This window comes from Gopherus flavomarginatus, chromosome 11 (genome assembly GCF_025201925.1).
Source record: "Gopherus flavomarginatus isolate rGopFla2 chromosome 11, rGopFla2.mat.asm, whole genome shotgun sequence".
NCBI classification, from domain to species: domain Eukaryota; kingdom Metazoa; phylum Chordata; order Testudines; family Testudinidae; genus Gopherus; species Gopherus flavomarginatus.
In genome coordinates, this window is record NC_066627.1 from 40,516,566 (window position 1) to 40,542,475 (window position 25,910).

The window sequence follows — 25,910 nt, forward strand, 5'->3', positions numbered from 1 at the left end:
TAAAGAGAAAACATGGACTAGATCCATCAGCTGAGGATTTAACCTGTACAGGTTTTTTTTCTCACTTTCTAATGTAATATAATTGGAGAAACTCAGCAATTAAGACTTTCCTGACATTTCTTTCCCCACCCACAGAGACACTATTGGAAAAAGTATTTACTAAATGGGGGGAAAAAAAGAAAAGAAAAGAAAAAGAAAATCCAATCAGTTTGAAACAGTGAACCACTAGGGCCAGAGTATTTATAAGTTTGGTTGAGCCAAAAGAATGGCCAATTTTTATGTGTAGCTTCCAGGACTTCAAGCACAAATAAAGTAAATGCGTGTGCATATTAGTAATGTGCACAGTGACTAGACTGCACATACAATCACGGTAAATGTGTGTGCACATTAGGGCTCAGATCCACTAAAGCAGATGCTTAACTTTGAGCATTTTAATAGTTTCTTTTGAGATGCTTAAAGCTAAGCATGAGCTTATGGTTTTACTGGATTCGGACATGGATGTATGACTGTCTTGAAATTAGGTGGTGGTTATTTAGATATGTTCAAATAAAGCGTGATGGGTTAATATTGTAATACTTTTCCAACATCTGCATCTTAAGAAAATTCAATACAATCTTGAGAAATCCCACTCAAATGACTGACTGACTACTGGCTGCATTCAGACTAATCCTGACTGGATTCCTACAGCCAAAATTGAGACTTTTTGATGACATTTACTCTCTGAAACTTACCATCTATACTCTCAACTGATAGCTGCAGGCCGAGATTGTGTTGTGGATTTACCACCCAGTGATTACTGGTCGCTGTAATATCAAACACCAGCCAACCTTCCTCTGCAGCCCAGATTATTCGAGTGTCAAGCAGAAACAAATCTGAATCCCTGAAAGAAAAAAGAAACAGTTACTTGGATTTTCAGATGGCAATAACTTCCTGTAGATAGCAATTCAAGTTAGTACTTTAAGCAACACAACAGGTAGCCCCTATCACAATACACAAGTTATGTCATAGATAGATAACAATGCCAACCTAAATGCTTTTTCTCCTGAACAATCGGAGGATGGATTACAGTTGTTTGGAGCATACATATTGCTGTACTATTACAGCTAATCCTACTAACGTAATTTTAAAAATGGTTTTCCAGGCAAATATGTGAAGTTATTGTGTTTGCATATGAAACTTGGTAATTAGGCATGCAAATACACCTATTCCATGTATAATAACCTGATTGTTGTGCATAAACATGGCAATGGTGCAAGCAAATCTTTAAAAATCTGCTCTGTTGAGGCTGCATACAATTGAATAAGGATCACAACGCAGCATTACCTTGTGCGGTAATGTCCTTTCAGTCTATTGTTTTAAAAGCTAAATAAACAGACACAATCTGATTATTTTGGACCAGAAATTGAGAACAAGAAATCAAAACTAATCAGAATTGGAGAATACTTCAAGGTCTCAGATGAGGCTGTGGTAATCATTCTGGGTCTTCAACAATTTATCACTGAGATGAGCTGCAACTGAAAATCTGGTAAATTACAAGGATTACAAAGGTTCTGAAGAGGAATGGATCTCTTTCATCAGAAGCCAATGCAAAGAAGTAACTTGGATCATAATAACAAGAAAATTGGGTAATGGTTTAAATACCTCCAAAAGGAAAAAGTCTTTACAAGAAGGATGGAGACAGCAAGGTGGTGTCTGGACAAGCCCTGTAGGAGATTCCTTCAGATTTTGTAATGTGCAGATGTTGAGGAGTAACTGAGTAAAAAGAAACCTTGTAAAGCAATAAGGAAAGTTCTCTTATTGTGTCCCATAAGCCTGGGGAGGGCCAGATTAATCTGTTTTATAGACTTGTCAGTACAAACTTTTTTAACGTCTCTAGTTCACTCAGGGCCCCTTGTTTGCCTGGAACATCATGTGATACAAAAATCTAAAATGAGAGGATTTATATGGCCCCCAAAGCCTCAAAAAAGTATATGAACTTTAACCACTGTCTGGTAGGGAAATATTATTAGCCTTCACGTTTTATAGTTGAAACTGAGGCATCAAAAAATGCAATGTCTTGCCCCAGATAAGTCTAGGAGAGCAGGAAATTGAACCTCATTCACTTGAGTCCCGTTTCAGTGTGTCTTGACCACATGGCTATCCTTCCAAGCTTTACAGTAATGGCTTTAATCTAAGTCACTGGTGTGAATAATAGAAGTGGCTGTAGTTACTACCTCATAGCTGTTTAGTAGCTTATATGAAATTAATATCCAATTTCAGTCCCTGAAGGACAAATGACCACGTCACCAAATGCCTATGGAAGTACAATTTCAGATTTCCCCCCCACAAACGCACAACACTCTTAACCTCTGCATGTGCTTATGTGGAATATTTACAAATATTGCTGAGGCTCTAATATTACATATTATATGTAAGGGAGATCTTATCAGTGGGAGGCAGAAGGAAATTCCTTGTGAATATGCAGAGTCTTTTGCTCCCAGTGCAAGTGTGCTGCTTTTAGGTATTAGGGTGCAGTTCAGATATATCCCATAACTTGGCATTTCCTTGCTGTTGAGAGCTGGCAAGGGGTGGGGGAGGGGAATTGGGAAGATGTCACCTAAACAATCTTTTGTTCTTTTAAACGTTTTTGCTTATGGAAAATCCAGGCTTTAGGCTCTGTCCATACATCACAATCTAACTTGTTGGAGGACTGTGCTACAAAGCTGTCTCTTGCCTGTGTAGAGGGGAAAGGGATCACAATATGTATAAATCAATTACACAAATGTGAGACTGCCTTAGAGTGTAAGTAATATCTAAGTTAAGACAAAACATGTTCCACAGGAAACACAGATGAGAGAACGCTACACTTGTGTTCACTTGTGATGTAGGCCAATATCTGATTCTGAGGTTCCAAAGGTACAAGGCTTTTATGTTAACACACCGCCTGATTTAACAATGCCTCCTGCCTATGATTCACAAATGGTTTACTTAATAGATATGTAGCTTGCTTGATTTTTCTCTTTTGTGGGTTGCAGGTTGAAGATAATAGCAATAATAATAAGTTACTGCTGTCTTGCAATATTATTACTCAGAAAAACCAGCCTTTAAGCTTCTCGTGCTGTTGTGATGCAATCAGGGTAACCAGACAACATGACGCATTAAGTGCAGGGGTGAGTCAGTCTGGGAAATTGTGTAAAGTTTTTGTTTGCCTGTAGTTACAGCAATGTGCAAACAATAGGCCTGGAGGGGAAATCCTCAGTAAGAGAGATCAAAGGGACATGCTGAAGGGAATTGTCCTTCCCACACACAATTGGAGCGCTGAGACCCAAAAAGGGCTTGTGTCAAATATTCTCTGGAGAGATTCACAGTGTTAATGGGTTAGTGCTTTTCTTTCTAGCCTGCGACCAATGGTGAAAAATGGGTTGCAAACTTGAACAGTGTTGCAAGCGGAATATCCGGGCTCAAGAGTGCAGAGCTTGTTCTAATTAAAAGAAACCTCTTGTTCTTTTTAAAAGAACTGCCCTTTAAATAAAATAGCCTGCTTACCAAAGACACATAGCAAAATAAAATCAGAGCAGCAACTAGCAGATGGCAAGGCAAGCTCTTTAAACACAATCGTTAAACAAGTTACAGGCATATTAAAACACAGAAGCAGTTTCACTCTGCATCACAGCAAGCATTAACAGTTTGCACTCTGAGACACCACTTCTGTGTGCTTCCTGAACTTGTCCTTTCCTTTGGGGGGTGGGGAGTGGAGGGCTTTACTTAACATACTCCAACCCAAAGTGTTATCACATGATTTACCACCAATTCAATGTAACCTCAGCTCCACCGTTCACGCATTAAGAGCTGCACAGAGGCAACCATTGGTTGAACGCTAAAAGTGTTATCAGTCCTGCAAACCCCAAGAATTATGCTACATATTCTTGAGTGCCATCTCCTAAAACCTTGTCTACTAACTATGAACAGCTCTACAATACTCTTGCAATTTTGTGAACTAAGCTTCTACAGTCAGGACTGAAAGAAATTGCTCATGTTCTTTGCACTGCTACAGCTATGCTTATCTGAGGGTTTAAAAGGGCTTTACAAACCACCAGCCCCCAAAGATTGGGAAGTAGGATCAGTGCCCCAATCCATCTTTTTGAAAATTGGGGCCAGAGTTACGACTAGATTTTTTTCCAAGGTGCTGAACACCCACAACTCCAAATGAAGTCAATGGGAGTGGCAAGCACATAGCAATTCTAAAACACAGGACCTGTAGCTGGAAAGTGACTAGTGACTTTAGGCCCCTCAGCATGGTAGCACCTAGTTCTGAGAGAGTGAAAGCTCAGCACTTGCAGAAAACGGGATCATTTTAAGGCACCTCAGGCTGGACACTAGAAAGCTGAGGCATCCAAAATGAGAAAGCACTCTTGGAAATCTGGCTGCAGGTGATTTGCCCTAACACCTGGATGGTTGCCTGGTAGTCCAGGAAATTCCCTTAGTAGGTCTGTCATTTTCTGGACTTTAGGGCCTGCTTGTGCTGACTAGCACAATTGCCTTCCTCCTGCCACACGGTGCTGCAAGAGTAAGGAGCAGAAAGTGAGGCACCCTATATAAGGGACTAGAAGAATAGGTACATCTGAGGAGGGGTAGATGTTGGTGAACAAATGGATGAGGATGTGGGAGGACTGTGAGTGATCTAGGATGCAGATGGAGGGGTAGGTGAGAGATTGAGGGGTACATTAGAAGAGAAAAGAAGAACATGGGCAGGAGTGAGATTGGAAGGGAAAGTGGGAGACAAAAATATAAGGAAGTAGGAAGAGAGCACAATGTCAGGATAGAACTCACATGGCTGATGGAGGGAAAAGGTAACAACAGGCAGAAAAAATATACCATAGTCTATGATCCAATAGAAAAGAAGCAGAAAGTAGAGTGAAAAGACAAGTGTAAGAAAAACAAAGGAAACAAGCAAATTTCATTTTAAATTATCATTAATGAGAAATTCAATTGCCAATATGTTGCTGTTAAATACAATATATGTGAAAAATGTTGGATTCTGCTTGCCTTTGGAATGCAGCAAACGGCATGTCTCTTCAAAGTATTTCACCTAAAACTGTAACCGAGATTCCCCCACTTTAGCAAGTAACTTAGGAGGGGATTTTCAAAGGTACAAAGGGAACTCCCATCCTTATTATGTTTGGACTGCTCAAAGCTATTGCCAATGCTGCTTCCAACCGGTCATACAGAAAAATCGCAGTGGTGCAGTGAACACATCTCAGAACGTGACTCATTTCCATTTTCTAACCACCAGACAATGCATTCTCCTTTTCCCCAAGCTTTCACGTTGCCCTTGATATTGGTTGTCCTCTCCCCTGCGTTCAACACCTAAACAAACGCAGCAAAGGAATTAGTCTCTTGGGTCACAGACAACTATCTAAAAATATATTACCTCTTGGATACATGTCTTGTGTATTGCCAGTGCCAAAAATTCAAAGATCATGAGACTGGCTTAAAAAAATCATGTTTTTTTTTTTTTAAATAGTAAGTTTGGTGTTTTTTCTTCTTCTTTCTTTTGAACTTTTAGGGTATACTCAGGCCATGTTTTCCAGCTTTTTCCAGCAAGCATGAATGCTAGGAACTTATTTTTGAATAAAATGAAAGCTTATTCTGTCACATAATCACTTGGTTCTATGAGCTGGGACTCTCAGAACATGAATTGTTGAGAGACTCTCAGTGAAATAGTGAGTTGGCAGCACTGCAAGAGCAAGGCTGAATATTATATAAAAATCTTACAATTATAGAGTCAAATGCTATAAAATATAGGGATAGCCCTAAATTATACTGAATACTGCCTCTTTCTTCACCTCCTTTCAACCTCCCCCATCCCTCTCTTTCTTCGTCGTCCTTACTTTCAAAATGCATGTTAATGAACACTAATGAGCATTTCCAAATTGAACAAAAGAATGGACAAAAGGATGAATGGGCAAGTGGAAGAGGGAGCAGGAAGGAAATATGGAGAGGTGTTAGCTTTCAGTACAGTGTGAGGCGACTGGTGAGGTGACTGGTGTAACTGGCTGAAATTCGGTCCCTTTGGTGATCTAGGGGTCCTGACCACTCACCTGAACATCTCCTGACAGTAACAGACTCCAAGCAAGGGCAAACAAATACTGGTGCACACAGCACCAATAGGTTTTGAGCAAAAGCTGGCTAGTCTGAAGAGCACCAGTGATAATACTGTGTGACAGCTCTAGTATTACATTTTTCAGTCCTTAACTGATAGTCTAGAGAATGTCCCACCACAGATATAGTGCCATGTGTCATGGCCTTAGAGATAAGTGGGAATTCTGTAGCATCTTCAGATCACTTCACAAATATGGATCAAGCCTTCCAATTTCCCTATAAAACAGGTTGTTAAGCTCATTGTATAAAGGGGGAAATGAGGTACAGGTACGTTAAATGACTAACTGTAGTTCAGCTGGTGAGTCAGCAACAGTGTCAGGACTGGAACCTCAGTCTCCTGACTTGCGCTCCGCCCACTAGACTTGCTTCCAAAATATGTATGCTTAAATGTATCTCCTGAGGCTAGAGAGCTGGGCTGCAAATCACGTCGCAATATTTCAAAGATACATTTTTTCTGGTACTACTTTCTAGCCTTTCCTGGTGTTTCAGCCAGGTAGACTCAGCCTGAGTCAGCAAGTGCAGAAATGCACAAAAAATGAAAAAGGTGTGTGGGTGGTTAATTGTGTTTTTTACCCAGCTTGCCAAACTTCTTAGTGCCTCAGAAAAAGTTTCAGTTAAGATTTCAGCAGGTTCCAATTTTATCCAATCTACTGCTAAGTGATAGCTCCTTTTGCATTCAGTGTTTATGAAAGTGATATGGATATCACATAAAATCTGGGTTCCAAAAACGCAACTTAAACTTTGGCAGCAGTTATCTTGTTGGGGAGAGGACAACATATTTTCCAGACACACAGTAGGAATAGTGCAGGGAAAATACTATATAAAAAGCTAATGTTTTAAATGCAGAAGCTGCTGTTCACCAATGGAGTTTGTGCATTACTTTTTCGTTAGTGCATCGTTTGGCCGAGTAGGAACCTCTATGATATGCAAAACGTTTCCTGCAACTAGTCAAGTGCCTCCGATGAGCCTTACCTGCCTAAATGACACCAAGATTTGTCATGGGTTTACAGACAGCAGCTGCTCACATGGGGTGCTCATGAATAGTGAACCAAACTCATCAACATTGTCAACGGGCCTCCAAGTGCATTAGTGCACTTACCAGCACGCAAGGTATGGGTAGCTACTCAGTCTGTGTGCATAAATGATGGCTTTTTACATGATCACAGCAGTTGCACCTCCAAATATTGTAGGTGCATTTCTGGATGCCTTTTGAAAATTTGGTCCAGAAGTTGGTGAACACTGCTAGAGGACTGGTGCACTACAATAAAACCAACCTCCAGTTTCAGTGTGGTGCCATCCTCCCACCTGACTTCAGATCTGTTGAGAAATTGCACTGGTTATTTTCAAACATGCCCACTCAGTCTTTGTGAGAGTCAAAGGCTTTAGTGGTCAGCGGAGTTACATGTTTAACTTCCTTATGCCCTGATGGAAACAGGCTCCATTGAATAGGTGCCAAGTTGGGGTGGAAGCAAGGTTGGCATATTTTAAAACTTAAGCTAAAATGTTTCAGATGCATGTCAAACAATGGAAGGCATAAGGCAACCACTTATTTTTCATGCAAGTCTTTGGGACTAGCACACTAACTAAGAAGCTGTTGGAAATGACTGAACAACAGGTAACAGCTGCAAAGTGAACATGTCGCAACTAAATTTTAATTATCAAAGGTTGTTCACAGAAGGTGAAATCCTAGCTTCATTAATATCAATAGCAAAACTGCTACTGACTTCAACATGGCCACCGTTTCTCTCATAGTGCTAAATCCTGGTCCCACTGAAACCCAGTGGTGAAACTGGGATCAGGATTTTCAAGGTATTTAGGTGCAATAGGCAGCTATGGGGATTTGCAAAAGCAACCAAGAAGGTTAGGTGCCTAACTTCCATTGATTTCAATTGGGGTTAGGTGCCTACCTAGTTTAGGTGCTTTGGAAAGTCCCACTAGGTGCCTTATCTGCATCTTTCAGCACCTAAGTACCTTAGAAAATGTGGCTGTTGGCCCTTACATTGTATAATGTACTGGGAAGGAGAGCTTTTGAGGAACAGATATTTACTTTAGAAAAAACTGTTTGCATGTATCAATATAAATGCAGCAAAGTGCAGATTCCCAAATCTATATCCTATTAGAATGTGATCTACAAACAAGATCAGAAGACCTTTTCAAACTGGAGTGCAGGAGGACTCTCCCAGGACTCACCAATGTCTAACAACTGGACTGAGATCCTCCTCTTGAGCCTTATTTGCTGATTCAGTCTTGACCCCAATTTATTTGGGAGAGTGGCTTTATATGAAATCATTTCCCATTTTAGTTTCTATAATAAACTATCTTTGGCACCTCTTATTCACTCTTACACATTTTACTGGTGCATACTCTCTAGTGCTCAGAGACGAAAGGAGTTAGTACGTTTTCCTCTGATGCCGACAAAGAGCTAGAACTGTGCTTGTACAATCAGGGATACCCTGGTTGTAAACTTTAGTTTCCACTAGCATTGTTTGTGCAACCAGAAATAGTGACTTTAGGTCATGCTGCACGGCATGTTACTTGATCCAATTTCTTTCATTTGCAAAACTCCTTCCCAAGTTCTTAGGTGAGTGAACCATGAAGACCAAATGGGAGTTGGACACAAATCACTGGACACTAAATTATGCCCAAAGAAACTGTGAGACATTGTTATATCAGTCAAAGGGTCAACTGCTTTCACGGTGTTTATGAAATTCAAGACATTGCTTCAGGGTAGTGCCTGATGTTTTGAGACTGAAGAACATTTTATATACTTTTGTAGAGGGAATTGTGCCAACATTGAAACTGCAACTTGCAATGAATTATTAGATTCATAGAGTTTAAGGCCAGAAGGGACCATTAGATCATCCAATCTGACCTCCTGTATATCACAGGTCATTAAATTTCACCCAGTTACCTCTGTCTTGAGCCCAATAACTTGTGTTTTACTAAATCATAGCTTATGTTTGGCTAAAGCATAACTTCCAGAAAGGCATCCAGCCTTGATTCAAAGAATGTAGCTGTGATCTCATTTTCACTGATACGATTGCTTTATGCACATTATACAGTGTATGGGTAAATGACAGCACTTCCAATGGCACATTCAAAGTTAATAATATTACAGAGGCCCAGAATTTCAGATATGGTTTCTAGTTTGTGAGTGCAGATAAGTCTGGCCAGAAGGAACTGTGCCTTCATTTTGCACCCACCATGATCTAAAAGTACAAATATTACTAATTAGATATCTATCAACCTGTCTGAGCTTACAAAGCAGGTTATTAATTGCTTAACTACTAGTATTTACCCACGGTCTGGGTGTTCTTAAGTCTCTGACTGCCAGATGCTGGCACAGAATGACAGGGGATGGATCACTCAATAATTGCCCTGTTCTGTTCATTCCCTCTGAAGCATCTGACATTGGCCACTGTCAGAAGACTGGATTCTGGGCTAGATGAACCATTGGTCTGACCCTGTAAGGCCATTCTTATGATTTATCTGCATTGTGGGTGAACAAATACAGGGTGAAAAACTGCATCCATAAAAATGGATGTTTGGGCATAGATGAAAACCAAGCCTTTGGCATACATACAGTACTCTTCAAAGGAGAAATATTTATGGGGCCACAACCCAGGTCTGTGGGGTAAATCCTGTTTCTGCAGCTGTGGAGTCTTCTTTGATAGTTGAACTGGTGTCATTCCACTGTATTAGAAAGGTGATAGGATACTGTAGGCCAGTGGTTCTCAACCTGTATGTGGCCCACAATGTGTTACGTAGGCTGCATCCAATAGTACCTCTATGGCCCTGAGGATGTCACATGGGCTGCAGCTCTGTGCTGATTGGGCTGCAAGTGGCCTGTAGGCCACAGGTTGAGAACCACTGCTGTAGGCTGTAGATTCTGTATAGTATGGATGTGAGCTCCTGTGCACTAGTAAACGCGAGACAAGTCATAAGAGGAACAATCCTGGACAATCTGCTGTTAGATGGCCCTTCTCATTCACACTCACATCCTTATGTAATGGTCAAGTTGGCATTATGGAAACTCCAGCAGTATTAGAAGAGAAAACGCCAGTTCATCTTTGCGTTTAACTTTAAAAGGACACTGTACTTGTCGCGCTCTCAGTAAGAGAACCTTTGCTTATATATCTAGATTTTCTTAGGATTTTTTATGCTAATTACATTAAACTGGCATAGTCCTCTAACCTGGTTAGAAAGACAGAAACAAACAACCAAGGAAACAAAGGTGTAAGTGTGTTTATAGGTCAACATTGGGGAGAGTTTGCTTTCTCTTGCCACCTGCCCAGAGACACAATAACCTGGTAGCCTGGACTGTTTATACGGCTTTAATCTGATTGGAGGGTCATAAACAGAGCTGGTTGGAAAACTTTAGCTGAAATATAATTTCAATGCAAAGCAGAGAAAACATTTTCACCAATTTTTTTGAAAATATTTTTGTTTTTTGGCCACTTCTACTCAAGAAAAGTCAACAGGAAATGCTCTCCAGCAGAAACAGACAGTTCAAGATCCACTGCTGCCTACGTCTCAAATATCCCAAAGATTTTTATGGAGCCCCTGTAAATGCTAGCTAAAGAGCCAGATGTTCAGCTAGAAAAACAGATCACACAGCTACCCATGTCAGTCACATGTCCTCCATGCATATCGACTGTGGTTAAAAAAAGCTGATCTTGTTGAAACAGGAGATAAAAGAGAAAGCCCAAGCTACAGATCATCAGCCCTGTGAGCAGCATGAGAAAATAGGACATGGAATGTAGAATTTCCAGCTCAGATGTGTACATGCTCTGTAATTACAAATCTACTTCCAAAAAGATGTACAAAATAGTGCTTTTCAAAACATCTAAAGCCAATTTCCATCCAGTTCTAAATAGGCAAGTTCTACTGACTTCTATGGAGATGCACCCACTTTCACCTGGACTGAGTTTAGCCATTGATCATCACCCTTAATCCTCACAAAACCCCTGGAGAGAGTGAGTACCCCAGTGTGCCTGCTCATCTTATGTATTGTAGCTTATGTATTACAGTAGTGGCATGTGCTAATCACAAGATCATCTTTTCTTCCCAAACACATCTTCACTACCTAATGGATTCATATATAGGCAGTGCATCCACTCTCTCACATTCTTTGCTTATAGGAGTAAGAATAACTTGTGCAAGGGATGGTTTGCAAAAACCATTGCTCAGTCCAACTAGCTGCACGTGGGTAAATGCATGTACATGTGAACCATCCCCAATTCACATAGTCACATCTAGTTACACCCCTCTGCAAAATTAGTTGCAAAGAACCTTTGGAGATGCCATTTTTCAAGTCGTGTGTGACTGAGTAGGGTAACCAGAATTGGGGCAATAAACATATCCTCTAACTTCTGCCAGCACACATTTTGGTTTGTACATTGCAAGCAAGAATTCGAAGAACTTTTCTGTGTAGAATAAATTTGAAATGAACGTTTACTTAGCACATTTCTTTGTTTTATTTTCCCCTGAATTTTTGACCATCTGCAATAAATAGTTAAATACAAAGCAAACAATTCTCATTGGACTATTTTTTGTTCATCTTGTTTTGAGATCTGTTGTTTGGCTGTGTAATAGCTCTATTTCAGGTACGTGTAATGTTATTAGTACATGTTAAGTAGTTGTGGAGAATAACTTTCTGACCAATATTTGTGAAGCACTTTATGTGCATAACTGCAGGAAGGATTTTGCTACTGTCAATAGGATTCATGTGTAAAAGAGACATGTGCAAATGCATCTGACTAAGTGTTACTGATAAATAGTTTCGAGGTTGCTGATTAATTGGGACTAAAAACAGATGAGAAAATTAAACATGTGTTCTTGTTCAAGTTTCCTGAAGAATTTGTCAGGGAGCATGGCGTAAATTAATAATTGCTTGATATGGATTAAATAGCTCATTTTCTAGTTTTGTGCACACAAAACCAATCAGTTGATATAAAGAGCATGGTGTCATCTGTCTGTGTTAATTAGGATTCTCAAATGACTCTTGTAATAAAGATCAGTAAATAAGATACCCTATAGGGTTAGAGAGGAAGTATTTAGATGTGGTTTTTGCCACCCCAGAATCCATAAGCAGCAGGAGGAAGAGGGCAGTTCTTTCTAAAATTTTACACTGCTTTGTCTATGATCCCATTTCTCTCCTCCAGCCTTCCCCTCCCAGTACAGACACATACATGCAGTGCCTCTCTCCCGTCTCTGCTTTACTGCTCCATGGCTAGTGGACAGTCTAGAAATGGTAAGAACTTCCTGAAGGGGTATGCTGTACTTACATTCTACCGAATTTTCACACTGCAATTCATGTCACCACAGGAAGCTTTATAACCCCTGAGTAGGTACCATACATGGCAATCAAGGATCAACAGAGTACTGAGTGGTGTCAGGCTGTAGACTATTAAGATTTGTTGGCATTCAAGCATAATGAATGATCTCTAAACCAAACTATAAAATTATATAAATACACTTTTCCTGAAGCTCTGTCACTTCCAATCGCTAAAATGGAACAAACTATACTTACTTACTTCCTAAAGGAACCAAATTCTGCTCATGGTTACCTCACTACATTAATCCAGAGTTACTTCACTGAATCTGGATTTACACTGGTATTAATTTAGGGTTGCTAGGCATCTGGTTTTTGACCAGAATACCCAGTCGAAAAGGGACCCTGGCAGCTCCAGTCAGCACCGCTGACCAGGCCGTTTAAAGTCCGGTCGGCGGTGCTGCAGGGCTAAGGCAGGCTCCCTGCCTGCCCTGGCTCTGCACAGCTCCCCGGAAGTGTCCGGCATGTCCAGCTCCTAGGTGCAGGGGTGATCAGGGAAGCTCTGCGTGCTGCCCAATGCTGGCTCTCCAGGTCCCATCGGCCGTGAACCACTGCCAATGGGAGCTGCAGGGGCAGGGCACAGGCAGCAAGCACCGCGCAGAGCCACCTGGCCTTGCCTCTAGCCACAGGGCCAGACATGCAGGCTGCTTCCAGGAGCAGTGCGGAGCCAGGTCAGGCAGGGATCCTGCCTTAGGCCTGCTGTGCCGCCAACCAGGAGCCAACCAAGGTAAGCACCGCCCAGTCTAAACCCATACCCCGAACCCCAGGTTAGAACCCCCTCCAGCACCCTAATTCCCTCTCAGACCCCTCACCCCCTCCCACACCCAGCCATAAGCCCCCTTCAACCCCAGCCATAAGCCCTCTCCTGCACCCTGAGCCCCTCATTTCTGGCCCCATCCCAGAGCCCACACTCCCAGCTGGAGCCCTTACCCCCTTTCACACTCCAGCCCCCTGGCCCTGCCCGGGGAGAGTGAGCAATGGAAGGAGGGGGGCTGGAGTGAGTCAGGGGGCACAGGGTGGGGCAAGGTGTTTGGTTTTGTACGATTAGAAAGTTGGCAATCCTATATTAACTAGGAGCAGTAGAACCTAGCCCTGTATTTTCACTGACAGTTATACAATATACTCAGTATGCTCTTTTCCAGTCACTCACCGTCCTGGGTGCTCCTGCAGTACCTGGTAAACACTTATCTGGAATGTTTCATTGTCAAACCGTTCTCGGATGTAATCCTTATATATCCTGAACTCGGCAGCAGTCACTGCTTCCCCCTCTGGGATTCTGGAAAGATCAAACCTGAACTCCCGATGGTGATAGCGTTGATGATGGAACTCTCTGTCATGCTCCACTGAAACAGAAAAACAGCCTGTTACCCACCAGCTTTTGTTTAGTTTCTCTATCAAGTAGCTTGCAAGTAGCCCAAACAGAGGAAGGCATGAATATTTGACTCCCTCACTGCATTCTGCTGTTAAATTTCTTACTAGTTTTAGCACACGTGCAATATGAAACTAATGATTGCATTGTCTCCGAAACAGTTGTCATCAGACAGTGCATTGAGTAATGCTGACTTTTGTCTTGTAATGATTTTTGGCAGACCTCTGCTTGATAACTCTTTCCGGGCATTTGCCACTACCAATGTACAATCTGCAGCGTGAAGGATCTAAAAGTGAAGGTTGGGATTTTTCAGAAGCACTAACTGTTGAAACAATGGGAACAGAGTGAGACCAGAACTGAGTACGTCTGGAAATCCCAGCAAAAGATGTTCCAGTTCTTACAACCTTTCTCATGCTAGTACCCAATGTTCTGTGCCAGTGGAATTTGTTATGGAATCAATGACGTTACTGAATTCTGTTCCACAATGTCTTAAGCTTTCATTTGTAATCAATTCTAGCCCGTAAAGGCTGTGACAAAAAACCTTCAATGTGAGTGCCTTCCTAAGTCTGCAAATTGACACCCTGTGACAATAGCTTTGAGATGTGTAAAGCATCAAATTCATCATCAGGGTTTTAACTCTGAAGTTTAAAGATTTCAGGCTTCTCCCCACAACAAGTCTTATAAGTCACCTCCATCTCAGCCAGCAAAAGGGAAGAAAAGAGGAGACCTGGCCCTAGGGTGACCAGATGTCCTGATTTTATAGGGACAGTCCCGATTTTTGGGTCTCTTTCTTATATAGGTTCCTGTCATGGTATAATTCTCCACTCTGAACCTTAGCGTCCAAAAGATGGGGTACCAGCATGAATTCCTCTAAGCTCAATTACCAGCTTAGTACCTGTAGCGCTGCCACCAACCAGGAATTACAGTGCCTGGTACACTCTGGTCCCCCCAAAACCTTGCCCGGGGACCCCCAAGACCCAGACCCTCTGGATCTTAACACAAGGAAAGAAAACTCTTTCCCCCACCGTTGCCTCTCCCAGGCTTCCCCTCCCTGGGTTACCCTGGAAGATCACTGTGATTCAAACTCCTTGAATCTTTAAACAGAGAGGAAAATTCACCTTCCCTGCTCCTTCCCTCTCCCCCTCCCTGACTCTCCCTGAGAGAGAAAGTAATCCTAACACAGAGAGAAATTAACCTCTCTCCCTCCCTTCCCTCCTTTCTCCTCACCAAGTCCCTGGTGAATCCAGACCCCGTCCCCTGGGGTCTCACCAGAGTAAAAAAACGATCAGGTTCTTAAACAAGAAGCTTTTAATTAAAGAAAGAAAAAAACAGTAAAAATTATCTTTGTAAATTTAAGATGGAATATGTTACAGGGTCTTTCAGCTATAGACACTGGGAATACCCTCCCAGCCTAAGTATACAAGTACAAATTAAAATCCTTTTAGCAAAATACAAATTTGAACTCCTCCCAGCCAAATACACGTTTGCAAATAAAGAAAACAAACATAAGCCTAACTCACATTATCACCTAGTACTTACTATTTTGAATCTATAAGAACCTGTACCAGGGAGATTGGAGAGAAACCTGGTTGCACGTCTGGTCACTCTCAGAACCCAGAGATAACAACAACCAAACACTAACAGCACACACAAAAACTTCCCTCCCTCAAGATTTGAAAGTATCCTGTCCCCAACTGGTCCTCTGGTCAGGTGACAGCCAGGCTCACTGATCTTGTTAACCCTTTACAGGCAAAAGAGATATGAAGTACTTCTGTTCTATTAACTCTTACTTATCTGTTTATGACATTCCTATTACCTCCCACCCCCTGTCCTGATTTTTCACACTTGCTGTCTGGTCACCCTACGTGGCCCCTTCCCTGTGTTAAAACCTCTGCCTCTGGAGTGCCAATAATGCAAATCACCCCCCCAGCCGTCCTGGATGTCAAATGCCCCATTTCGCACTACTTCACTGTCAAAACTTCCAGCTTCCTTGCAGCAGCTCTTACATTGCAATGAGGGGTTTGTAATGTGTGGCACATTGCAGACTGACTATGTGAGGGCAGCATAAAGTGAATTTAATTTCAAAATGTGTGCTGTGTGCCTATTTTATTATTAATTTTCACAATTAATGCACTAAAAGTCTTTTTTTTTCTTTCACTGTACTTGGGGCTGCTGAAGAACTCAGCACTAGAGAATAAAAGCAGGAGCCTTTCTGCAGAACTTATGTCCAAATTGGTACATAGTACCTAGGACCACAGCTAATATTCCCTTACAATGTACACTGTGTCTGATAGAGCAATATGTTTATTGTTTGTAGTATGGTGATGTATAGATGGCAAATGTTTATTGTTTGTAGTATGGTGATGTCTAGAGTTCTGACTGAGGCCATGTCTACATCTAAAATTTTGCAGCGCTGGTTGTTACAGCTGTATTTGTACAGCTGTATAGGGCCAGCGCTGCAGAGTGGCCACACTTACAGCAACCAGCGCTGCAAGTGGTGTTAGATGTGGCCACACTGCAGCGCTGTTGGGCGGCTTCAAGGGGTTTCGGGGAACGCGAGAGCAAACCGGGAAAGGAGACCAGCTTCGCCGCGGTTTGCTCTCGCGTTCCGAGAACCACCCTGCAAACCGGAGGGAAGGAGACCTGCTTGCTCGGGTTCGGGGAACGCGAGAGCAAACCGGGAAAGGAGACCAGCTTCGCCGCGGTTTGCTCTCGCGTTCCGCGAACCACCCTGCAAACCGCAGGGAAGGAGACCTGCTTGCTCGGGTTCGGGGAACACGAGAGCAAACCGGGAAAGGAGACCAGCTTCGCCGCGGTTTGCTCTCGCGTTCCGCGAACCACCCCGCAAACCGCAGGGAAGGAGACCTGCTTGCTCGGGTTCGGGGAACGCGAGAGCAAAGCGGGGAAGGAGACCAGCTTCGCCGCGGTTTGCTCTCGCGTTCCGCGAACCACCCCGCAAACCGCAGGGAAGGAGACCTGCTTGCTCGGGTTCGGGGAACGCGAGAACAAACCGGGGAAGGAGACCAGCTTCGCCGCGGTTTGCTCTCGCGTTCCGCGAACCACCGTGCAAACCGCAGGGAAGGAGACCTGCTTGCTCGGGTTCGGGGAACGCGAGAGCAAAGCGGGGAAGGAGACCAGCTTCGCCGCGGTTTGCTCTCGCGTTCCGCGAACCACCGTGCAAACCGCAGGGAAGGAGACCTGCTTGTTCGGGGAACGCGAGAGCAAACCGCGGCGAAGCTGGTCTCCTTCCCCGCTTTGCTCTCGCGTTCCCCGAACCCCGAGCAAGCAGGTCTCCTTCCCTGCGGTTTGCAGGGTGGTTCGCGGAACGCGAGAGCAAACCGCGGCGAAGCTGGTCTCCTTCCCCGGTTTGCTCTCGCGTTCCCGGAACCACCCTGCAAACCGCAGGGACGGAGACCTGCTTGCTCGGGGTTCGGGGAACGCGAGAGCAAGCCGGGGAAGGAGACCAGCTTGATTACCGGAGGCTTCCTCAGGTATGCTGGGATACCTGCTTATTCCACGGAGGTCAAGAAAAGCGCTGGTAAGTGACTATACTTGATTACCAGCGCTGGATCACCAGCGCTGGATCCTCTACACCCGAGACAAAACGGGAGTACGGCCAGCGCTGCAAACAGGGAGTTGCAGCGCTGGTGGTGCCCTGCAGATGTGTACACCTCCTAAGTTGCAGCGCTGTAACTCCCTCACCAGCGCTGCAACTTTCTGATGTAGACAAGCCCTGAGAAAAGGGCTCCACTTCAAACAGAGTAAGAGGCAATCTGTATTCTGAAGAACTTACATCTAAATAGACAAGACAGTCGAAGGTTAGGGAAACAGGCACAAGGAGATGAAGTGACTTGCCAAAGCTCACAGAACATGTCAGTGGGAGAGCTGAGATTAGAACCAGGGTTCTCCTAGGTATTAATCCAGTGCTCTGTCCACTAGACGTCACTCAGGTAATTTAACTTTAAGATCTGCTTGGCAATGATGGTCTTTTTCTATGGGCCTGATTCTCTCCTGACAGCAGTTTTTACACTGCTGTAAATCTATTGACTTCAACTGAATTATTCCTGATTTACACCAAAGTGAGAGATCCAGTCATCAGTGTATCAAGTGCTATTTAAATTTACAGTGCTATATTGTACATATGTTTAATAATACAGTCACTGATGAAGCACCAGTGAGGCACTCCTTTGCAGTGGAACAGACTGTGGATAGTCTTGTGGAATCAAATAGTAAATCCAACCACATCCACAGAAGTGAGTCCAGTACTATTTTACAGTTGGCTTTACATTCCTTTTCAACTCATACATTATATCTACTAACTATTTTTTGTGGTTCTCAATTTACGGCTGTATGGTAGCCTTTAAGGGACACACTATTACAGTTGACAGTAATAATTGGGATTCAACTTAATGCAGGCTTTTATGTATCTACCCCTCATTCCCTCTAACCTCTCCAAGACAGAGGCAATCAATTTCAGTAAATGCTTTAGCATGTTGGGCATTCTAAGCATGCATTGAAAGAACACAATTATTGCTCCAAAACCACTCAGTCTAATCCTATCTCTGCCGCTGACGCCCAATGTAGCCTTATATAGGTCACTTAGTCTCCCTATATCTGAACATGGGGTGTGGTGTGAGAATTCATTAATGATCTAAAACTCTTTGAAGATGAAAAGTGCCACATGAGTGCCAAGCACAAGATTATTAAAAATGCCTTGTCTGGTTTCCTCGAAACTATTCCTGGCAAAATAAAGTTCACTGTTAAACTGGTAGAGTATAATTTCAGCCTCAAAGGAATTTGTTTGTGCATAAATTATAAAGGAGTTTTTAAAAAAAGGAGAGAAAGAGATGTTAGAACAAAATGGATCCTGTACCCATAACTATTGAGTCACTGATATTATATTGGGTGTTTTTAATTATATTTCTGGATAACCTTACTGGTGGTAGGGTGTCTTTCAGAGAGTTCCAACAGCAGAATATACAGATATACCTATTTCCAAAAACACTTATGGATGAATTTTCAAAGGAAGATGCAGTGGGTGTTTTTTAGTATGAATGATATACATCTCACATATGCACCTTTTGAATATGCACGTCTGAGGGTCACCATCTTAGCCAACACTTCAGATAGTGAATTGGAGAGTCTGGATCTGAAAGCATTGGCCTCTACAACTTGAGCTGAAGAGTCAGGCTCTGTAGCTAGGGGCTATAACAAACAACTATCTTCAGTGAATTGGGTTTGGGAGTCAGAGTGCTCTCTTACACACAGGTCCGGCTCCAGGGTTTTTGCCGCCCCATGCAGCAAAAAAAAAAACCCAAACCCGCGATCAGCTCTACCACCACCGCTTCAGTCTTCGGCAGCAATTCGATGGCTGGCCCTTCACTCCGAGAGGGAGTGAGGGACCCACCACCAAATTGCCGCCAAAGAGCTGGACGTGCCACCCCTCTCTGTTGGCCGCCCAATGCACCTGCTTGCTGGGCTGGTGCCTGGAGCTGGCCCTGCTTACACAATGAGCAGCGGGCTACTTACTTTCTCTGCACAAAGCAAGCTTGTCCTGAATGTTTGAGGCACACAACTGTTCAAAGCCTTGGACATCTTGTACCCTACATTTGGATGCAAAAATCGCTGTTTGATGCCTGACTCACTGGGTACATATGAAAAGGAAAATTCTTATGGCTGAAACTAAAGCACGCATTTCAGTAAGCTCCATTGTTGAATCCTATAATAATTACATCCCACTACTATGAAAAATCAATGGCCTAGAGTCATGAAGTTAAGATCCCCAAACTTTGAACTTTCCCAGACTTTGGGGATGTTTGGATATAGAGTTTTGGTTTGGGCTATTTCTAGTATTAAGAGAAACATTCCTATGGCTATATCGTCATTAAAATCATGAAAATATGTGGATATGTAACTGAAGAAAGAATCCCAACAAACCCTTCAACTCAGTGTTTGTTCTCCCTCTTTTTCTTTGCACTCTGGATGTATTTGCTGACCCAGAAGTAACAAATCCTTTCAGAACTAATTTATGAGAAACACTGACCCTGAATCAACATCTGTTAGATGGCTGCAGTAAATCTTATTACATAATTAAACACCAAAATCTATGCTAAAATAATTCTAAGGGTTTGACCTTGTTCTCATAAGAGCAAGATACTTCATAATGAAGGCAGAAATCCTATCCTTAATTCATGCTGCTGTGCTTTGATATTTGTGCACATATGGTACAGTATAGAAGATCAGGCACTGTTTGTTAGACCCCAGCAATACCTTAAGCACAACAGCATGAGGTGAGCAGGAGAGTTTTGAATTTCCTATTTTTGGTGGGTGTTAGTTAGACCTTTGACAATACTGCAATATGGCTGTTTCTGATTAATTGCCTAAGAAGTGTTAGCTGGAGGTATTTTCAATAAGAGAGGAAAAAATGGCCTGTTTCTATTTGAAAGGTGTTCACTGTTACAGTGAGACAATAGAATTGTGATAGTTCTCTGAATGTGACTGTAGTTTCTCTTTTAGGCCCATAAAAATGTCAGCGATCCCTGCTGACACAACAGACCATCATGAGAACTTCTGAGTCATTCTGAGGGGATTTAATCTAAGGGGTTCATGAGAAATTATATATTTCAGTGACTCTCTTGGAAGTCATGGTGGCCTACCTTGTCTATGGAAATTTGTGGGATATATAAATAATGAAATACAGGCTTTCACCTACAGATTTAGAATTCACATTCATCCGAGGTCAGTTGTGAGTGAAAATCATTACTATCCAATGACTGTTTAGCAGATGCTCTCAGTCCACTTCCTAATGGACAAGTGCCCAATCATAACCATTGGCCTCTTGTTGGAAACCTCAGCAGAGACATAGATAATGGAACTGCCATGACATATTGACAGGGCAGTATGAGAGGAAGCTGGTATTGCCACTGTCCCTGCTGGACCCGCTCTGGGTCAAATAGAGGACATAAAATAAAAAGAGGACACAACACACATAAAAGTAAATGGGAGAATGTACCCTAGTAACTATCTGCCTTTAAAATATAAAACCATCCAGTATGACTTGTCATTACATACATTTGGGACCAGATTTTAAAACAAGTTAAGTGCACAGTAAGCTTGGCAAAATTGTGCACAAAATTATGCATTACGTTCAAGTAACTGCATATATAAATGCAACTCTCTCTCCATTTGCATGTGCATATACTCAGTTTATGTAAAATGTGTGTGCAAATGAGATATTTGGTTAAATGTAGGGCTCAAAATCCACTCATCCACAATCAGTTGAATGGATGGGCTAAGAAGAACCCCATGTGCCTGTATTGTAATTGCTTCAAGAATCCACATGTTGCAGTTCATTGCAGAAACATTAGGTGATGATCTTCTAGCAGATCCTTTACTCCTTTGACATGTGCCTTTGTCTGAGTGGGAAAGGAGATGCTGAGGAACAGATGAAATCCTAGCAGCAATGAGCAGAGGAGCAGTGGGTCATGACAGAAGGAGCAGGACACCAGTTAAGTGTTGGGGGGGGGGGGCACAACAGAGCAGCAGGCTTAGTTGTCATAGCAGCAGGTAAATATGGGGGCCCCAGGGGCATAATTTCAGACACATTTGAGGGTGAAGGGGAGTGGCAAAGTTGTGTCAGCATATCAATCGTTATTGTGATTATATTCTGCAATGTCTGGGGATAAAAAGTGGAGCATATGAAAAGTTGGGGGGTGGCCAGAAACTCTCCCCCTCTCCCCTTGTCCCATAGCAAATGATGCTCCTTGGTTGGAAACAGAAGTAAATCTAGTTTGTTTGAAAATCTGGCCTCTCATTTTCTATCAACAATTTGAATAAAAGCTTGTCTGACTACCCAGTACAGAAAGGACCTGTGTTCTCTGTGAAGTCTTGATGATTTATGTTCCTTCAGACCTGCTATGTTGCTGCATTGCAGTGATGCAAGGTGAGGCAATGTGGCATAACATGAAATGACAGTGAACAGTTAAAAGAAAACACACTGGACAGTTGTGCTCAGTCGTAATGGTGACTGAGCACCTGATCCAAATGTATGGGAATACTGAAGATATGAATGCTAAAGAATCCATGGCATTTGAAATCTGCAAAATCTGCTTGACAGATTCATATTATTTCTAAGTGTTTTGACACAACCCTAGATTTATTGCTTGAGACCGGGGTGAGCAAACTTTTTGGCCCGAGGGCCACATCTGGGTATGGAAATTGTATGGCGGGCCATGAATGCTCATGAAATTGGGGGTTGGGGTGCGGGAGGGGTGAGGGCTCTGGCTGGGGATGCAAGCTCTTCTAGAGTGGGGCACTAAAAGAGGAATTTAGGGTGCAGAAGAGGGCTCTGGGCTGGGGCACGGGGTTAGGGTGTGGGCTCCAGCTGGGGGTGTGGGCTCTGGGGTGCAGGAGGATGCTCCGGGCTGGGACCAAGGGGTTCGGAGGGCAGGACAGGGATCAGGGCTGGGGCAGGGGGTTGGGGCGCAGAAGGGGCCTGGGGTGCAGGCTTAAGGTAGCACTTACCTCAAGCAGTTCCTAGAAGCAGTGGTATGTCCCACCTCCAGCTCCTATGCAGAAACAGAACCAGGTGGCTGCGCGCTGCCATGTCTGCAGGCGCCGCCCCTGCAGCTCCCATTGGCCACAGCTGCTGACCAATGGGAGCTGCGGGAGTGGTATGGGCAGTCCCCTGGCTGCCCCTCCACGTAGGAGCTGGAAGGGAGACATGCTGCTGCTTCCGAGACCCACACAGAGCCACGGCATGCATGGAGTGGAGCAAGCCCCCAACTCTGCTCCTTGGCTGGAGCGCCAGAGCAGGGCAAGCCTTGGACCCCGCTCCCCAGCAGGAGCTCGAGGGCTAGATTAAAACCTCTGAAGGGCCGGATGCAGCCCCCGGGCCGTAGTTTGCCCACCCCTGCTTTAGACATAACACTCGTAACATCAAAATACACTTATTTTAACTGAGCTTGAAAATAACCCTGATGAAACATTCAGAACTCTAGGTGTTACACCTCAAGCTAAACGAGCAGTCCTAGACTGAGAAACCAATGACCACATTTTAATGTCTGATATGTCTCAGTGTCTAGGATAAAATGTACCTCATTGGAAAGCTAGGAATCTTAACTTGTTTCCAGGCCTAGAGGTTTTCAAGCTATAGCACATTAAGGCTGGGATTAAGCATACCAATTCTCACTGAATTCCAAAGGAACTGGGTGCCTAACTCTTCTAGGTTCCTTTGAAATCACAGTTAAAAATCACGCCATTGTGATTACCATTATATCTTTTTTTCCGTCTATTTTGATTCTGATCTGATTTTAGTGTTTACTGTCTTGAAAATTATTAGAACTAGAGCCTATGCTGTAACTCAAGCAACTCACAAGAACATCATCAGCTATAATAATGTCAGAATTGAAGGCAGAGAAGGGATAAGCAAGACATCAACATTTGTTTTATTAATTATTATCTATATGAAACTTTCAAAGTTGTATCTCCTCTATAGCTCTGTCTCTCAACAAGGTCAGAGAAGCTGTTTAGCTCGTGCACTGCTGCTCTCATTGGAAGCCATTTTTTCTGTGTTCAAGAGGACATACAATGGCCCAATTACATGAGGAGAAGAAAAGAGCAAGTCTGATACATGTTTGCAGGATCATGGCCTAAGTTAAGAGGAGAAAATATCAGACTTCACTCCTTTCTTCACCTCAGCGTTAACAAACATGTGAGCAGAGATTGAGCACAGTGTTCTTGACTAGTGTGTAGAGAGATTTTTTTTTTCTTACAACGGTGCTATAGATTACATCATTCTACGTGGTATGAACACTTAAAAATCTGCCGTGTTTGACTTCATGTTTCAAAACACTGCTCCCTTTGACCGCATTCATCCATGTGGAAAATGACTGTCCCACTCATACAGATAGAGCCAACCATGCTCAACATTAGTCGTAACAAAGCACAGTCACCCTGTTATACCCAACCATGCTTTGTTACAATGGACACTGAATTCTGTTGACTCTGACATCAACAGGGCAACTCGTTTGATTATATGGATGATGGGGATCCATGCTTGATACCTGATGCCAAGTAGGCCAGAGTTTTAAGTGTGGACACAGCCATAGCACATAAGTTATTTAGCAGGAAAGTGTGCTAAAACCCTGCTAGGACAAACAGGATAGCACTATTTCAACTCTAGCGCTGACAAGTTTAATACGTAAATCAAAGGTTCCATGAATCAGAGGAATAATTTTGCAACAATTCACATGAACTTCAAAACAAAACAAAACAAAAAAAAGGCATTCAAAGGCATTAAGAGTCTGATTCCAAGCCCATTGAAGCCACCTGGAGTCTTTCCATTAACTTCCATAGCTTTGAATTAGACTTTAATTCAGCACTGCTAAATTCTGCTCACCTAAGTAAAGTAATTATTTTTATGCATAAGCAAAATGTATGAGTTTATCATAATCATCAATGTAACGTGTTATGTCAGAGCTAGGTATTATTATAATTAGTAGTAGTAGTGGTAAAGAATGGGTGAGCGTATTTTTTTCATAGGTTGGTAAATCCATACTTTAATCTTCCTGGAATGTTTTCATGGTGCATTTGGAAAATGTTTTGAATATTTAAACATACATGACAATTATCACTAGAAAATGTGTTTATTATTTTTGTATAAGGCATTTTATTAAAGCCTCTAAACTCTTACTGATCTCTAAATATAATGATGACTTTCTATTATATGGAAAAATTAGTGTTGTTTGTTTCCAATTCACAAAGGGTAAAAAAAAAAAAAAAAGTGCCAACAGGAATGTGCAGTAAGATGCCTGCAACTTCTTTTATCCCAAAAAAGGCCATGAGGGATTTGTGAAGGACTTTAATCTCAAATAGATTAAAGGTCCTGAATTCCTGAGGCTGAAAGATAGTCAAAGGAAAATAGATTCCAAAAGACACCACCACCCCACCAGCAGCTTATAAGACATGTAATAGTCTCAGCTCCAAAGTCGTCAACCCAGTTGCCTGTGAAACTCACCAGGGATTCAGACACAGGCCAATGAAAAAATCTGCCACATCTTGGCATCAAACATCTTGCTTAATATATTTTCATATACCATGTATGCCTATTACTGTTGACCCCGCTAACAGAAGTAGGTATAGATTGAAATGGGAAGGAGAAATCTTATCTTTTAGCAATTTCAGATCTATGAGAAATAGAAATTGTTTCTTAGGTGATCACTACAGCTAAGATTTTCAAACCATTTTGGTACATATTTGCCTGCCTTATCTGTGCAAGCATTTAGGATGACTGAGGACATAAACTGGCTAACTGCACATGCAATCAGATAATTTTTCATACATCAATACATCTATTTGACTTTTGCATGCACAATTTTTTGCACACATGCACTATTTTAATACCAAAAAAATTTAATCAACTAAATACTGTGAACTTAGCAGAATCTTTCTTGCATTGTTAATTTTAAAAAAGATCAGAGGCTTGCAGTTTCAAAAGTTATTGGTTTGGGTGCCTCAGTTTCCGAATGCTCAACTTGAGACACCTTCATGGGGCCTGGTTTTTAGAAGTTGAGTGCTCTTTCTGGAAATCAGAATCCTTTTAAAGTATCTCAAGCCGGGCACCCAAAATCTCTAGTTACTTTTAAAAATGTTGGCCCCTTCTCTTTAAGTTAGTGAGATATAAGGTTGAAGAAAGCAAACTGTGGGCCAGATTCGGCATTCTTTGCATACCCAAAACTTCCAATGAAGCCAATGGGAATCTTGGCTGAGCAAGGAATGCTGAATCAGTCCCTATATTCATCTAAGCAGAAGAGAGAGCATAAAGGGGATTGCAATAATCATATTCCAAGCCACAGTCTACTAAAGGCACATGGTTCCCTCTACATGGCGCTTTACAGCAAGAATTACAGGGCTGTTGTGGTAAATTTACAGTGGCAAGAATTTGGATCTGTGATTGGTTTTAATTAATTCAGTCCTCTTGGCTAAAAGATTAACATACTGAGGGTAGGGAGCTGGAACAGCAGTTAAAGGAATACCCTACATTGGGAATTCTGGAAACCGAATAGA

The 25,910-nt window shown here is 42.5% G+C and overlaps 1 protein-coding gene across 4 annotated transcripts in view; it reads right to left on the bottom strand.

The window, feature by feature from the left end:
* Window positions 1–25,910, bottom strand: part of BMP7 (bone morphogenetic protein 7) — a 383,690-nt gene that overhangs the window by 340,614 nt on the left and 17,166 nt on the right. For all 4 annotated transcript variants that reach the window (XR_007768546.1, XM_050918212.1, XM_050918211.1 and 1 more), the window contains exons 2-3: window positions 13,626–13,818; window positions 732–880 (exon numbers count right to left, since the gene is read on the bottom strand). Coding sequence is in view for 3 of the 4 variants with exons in the window: in XM_050918212.1 (XP_050774169.1) it covers window positions 732–880; window positions 13,626–13,818 (342 nt within the window). In the remaining variant the exon portion in view is untranslated. The remainder of the gene's footprint in view (window positions 1–731; window positions 881–13,625; window positions 13,819–25,910) is intronic.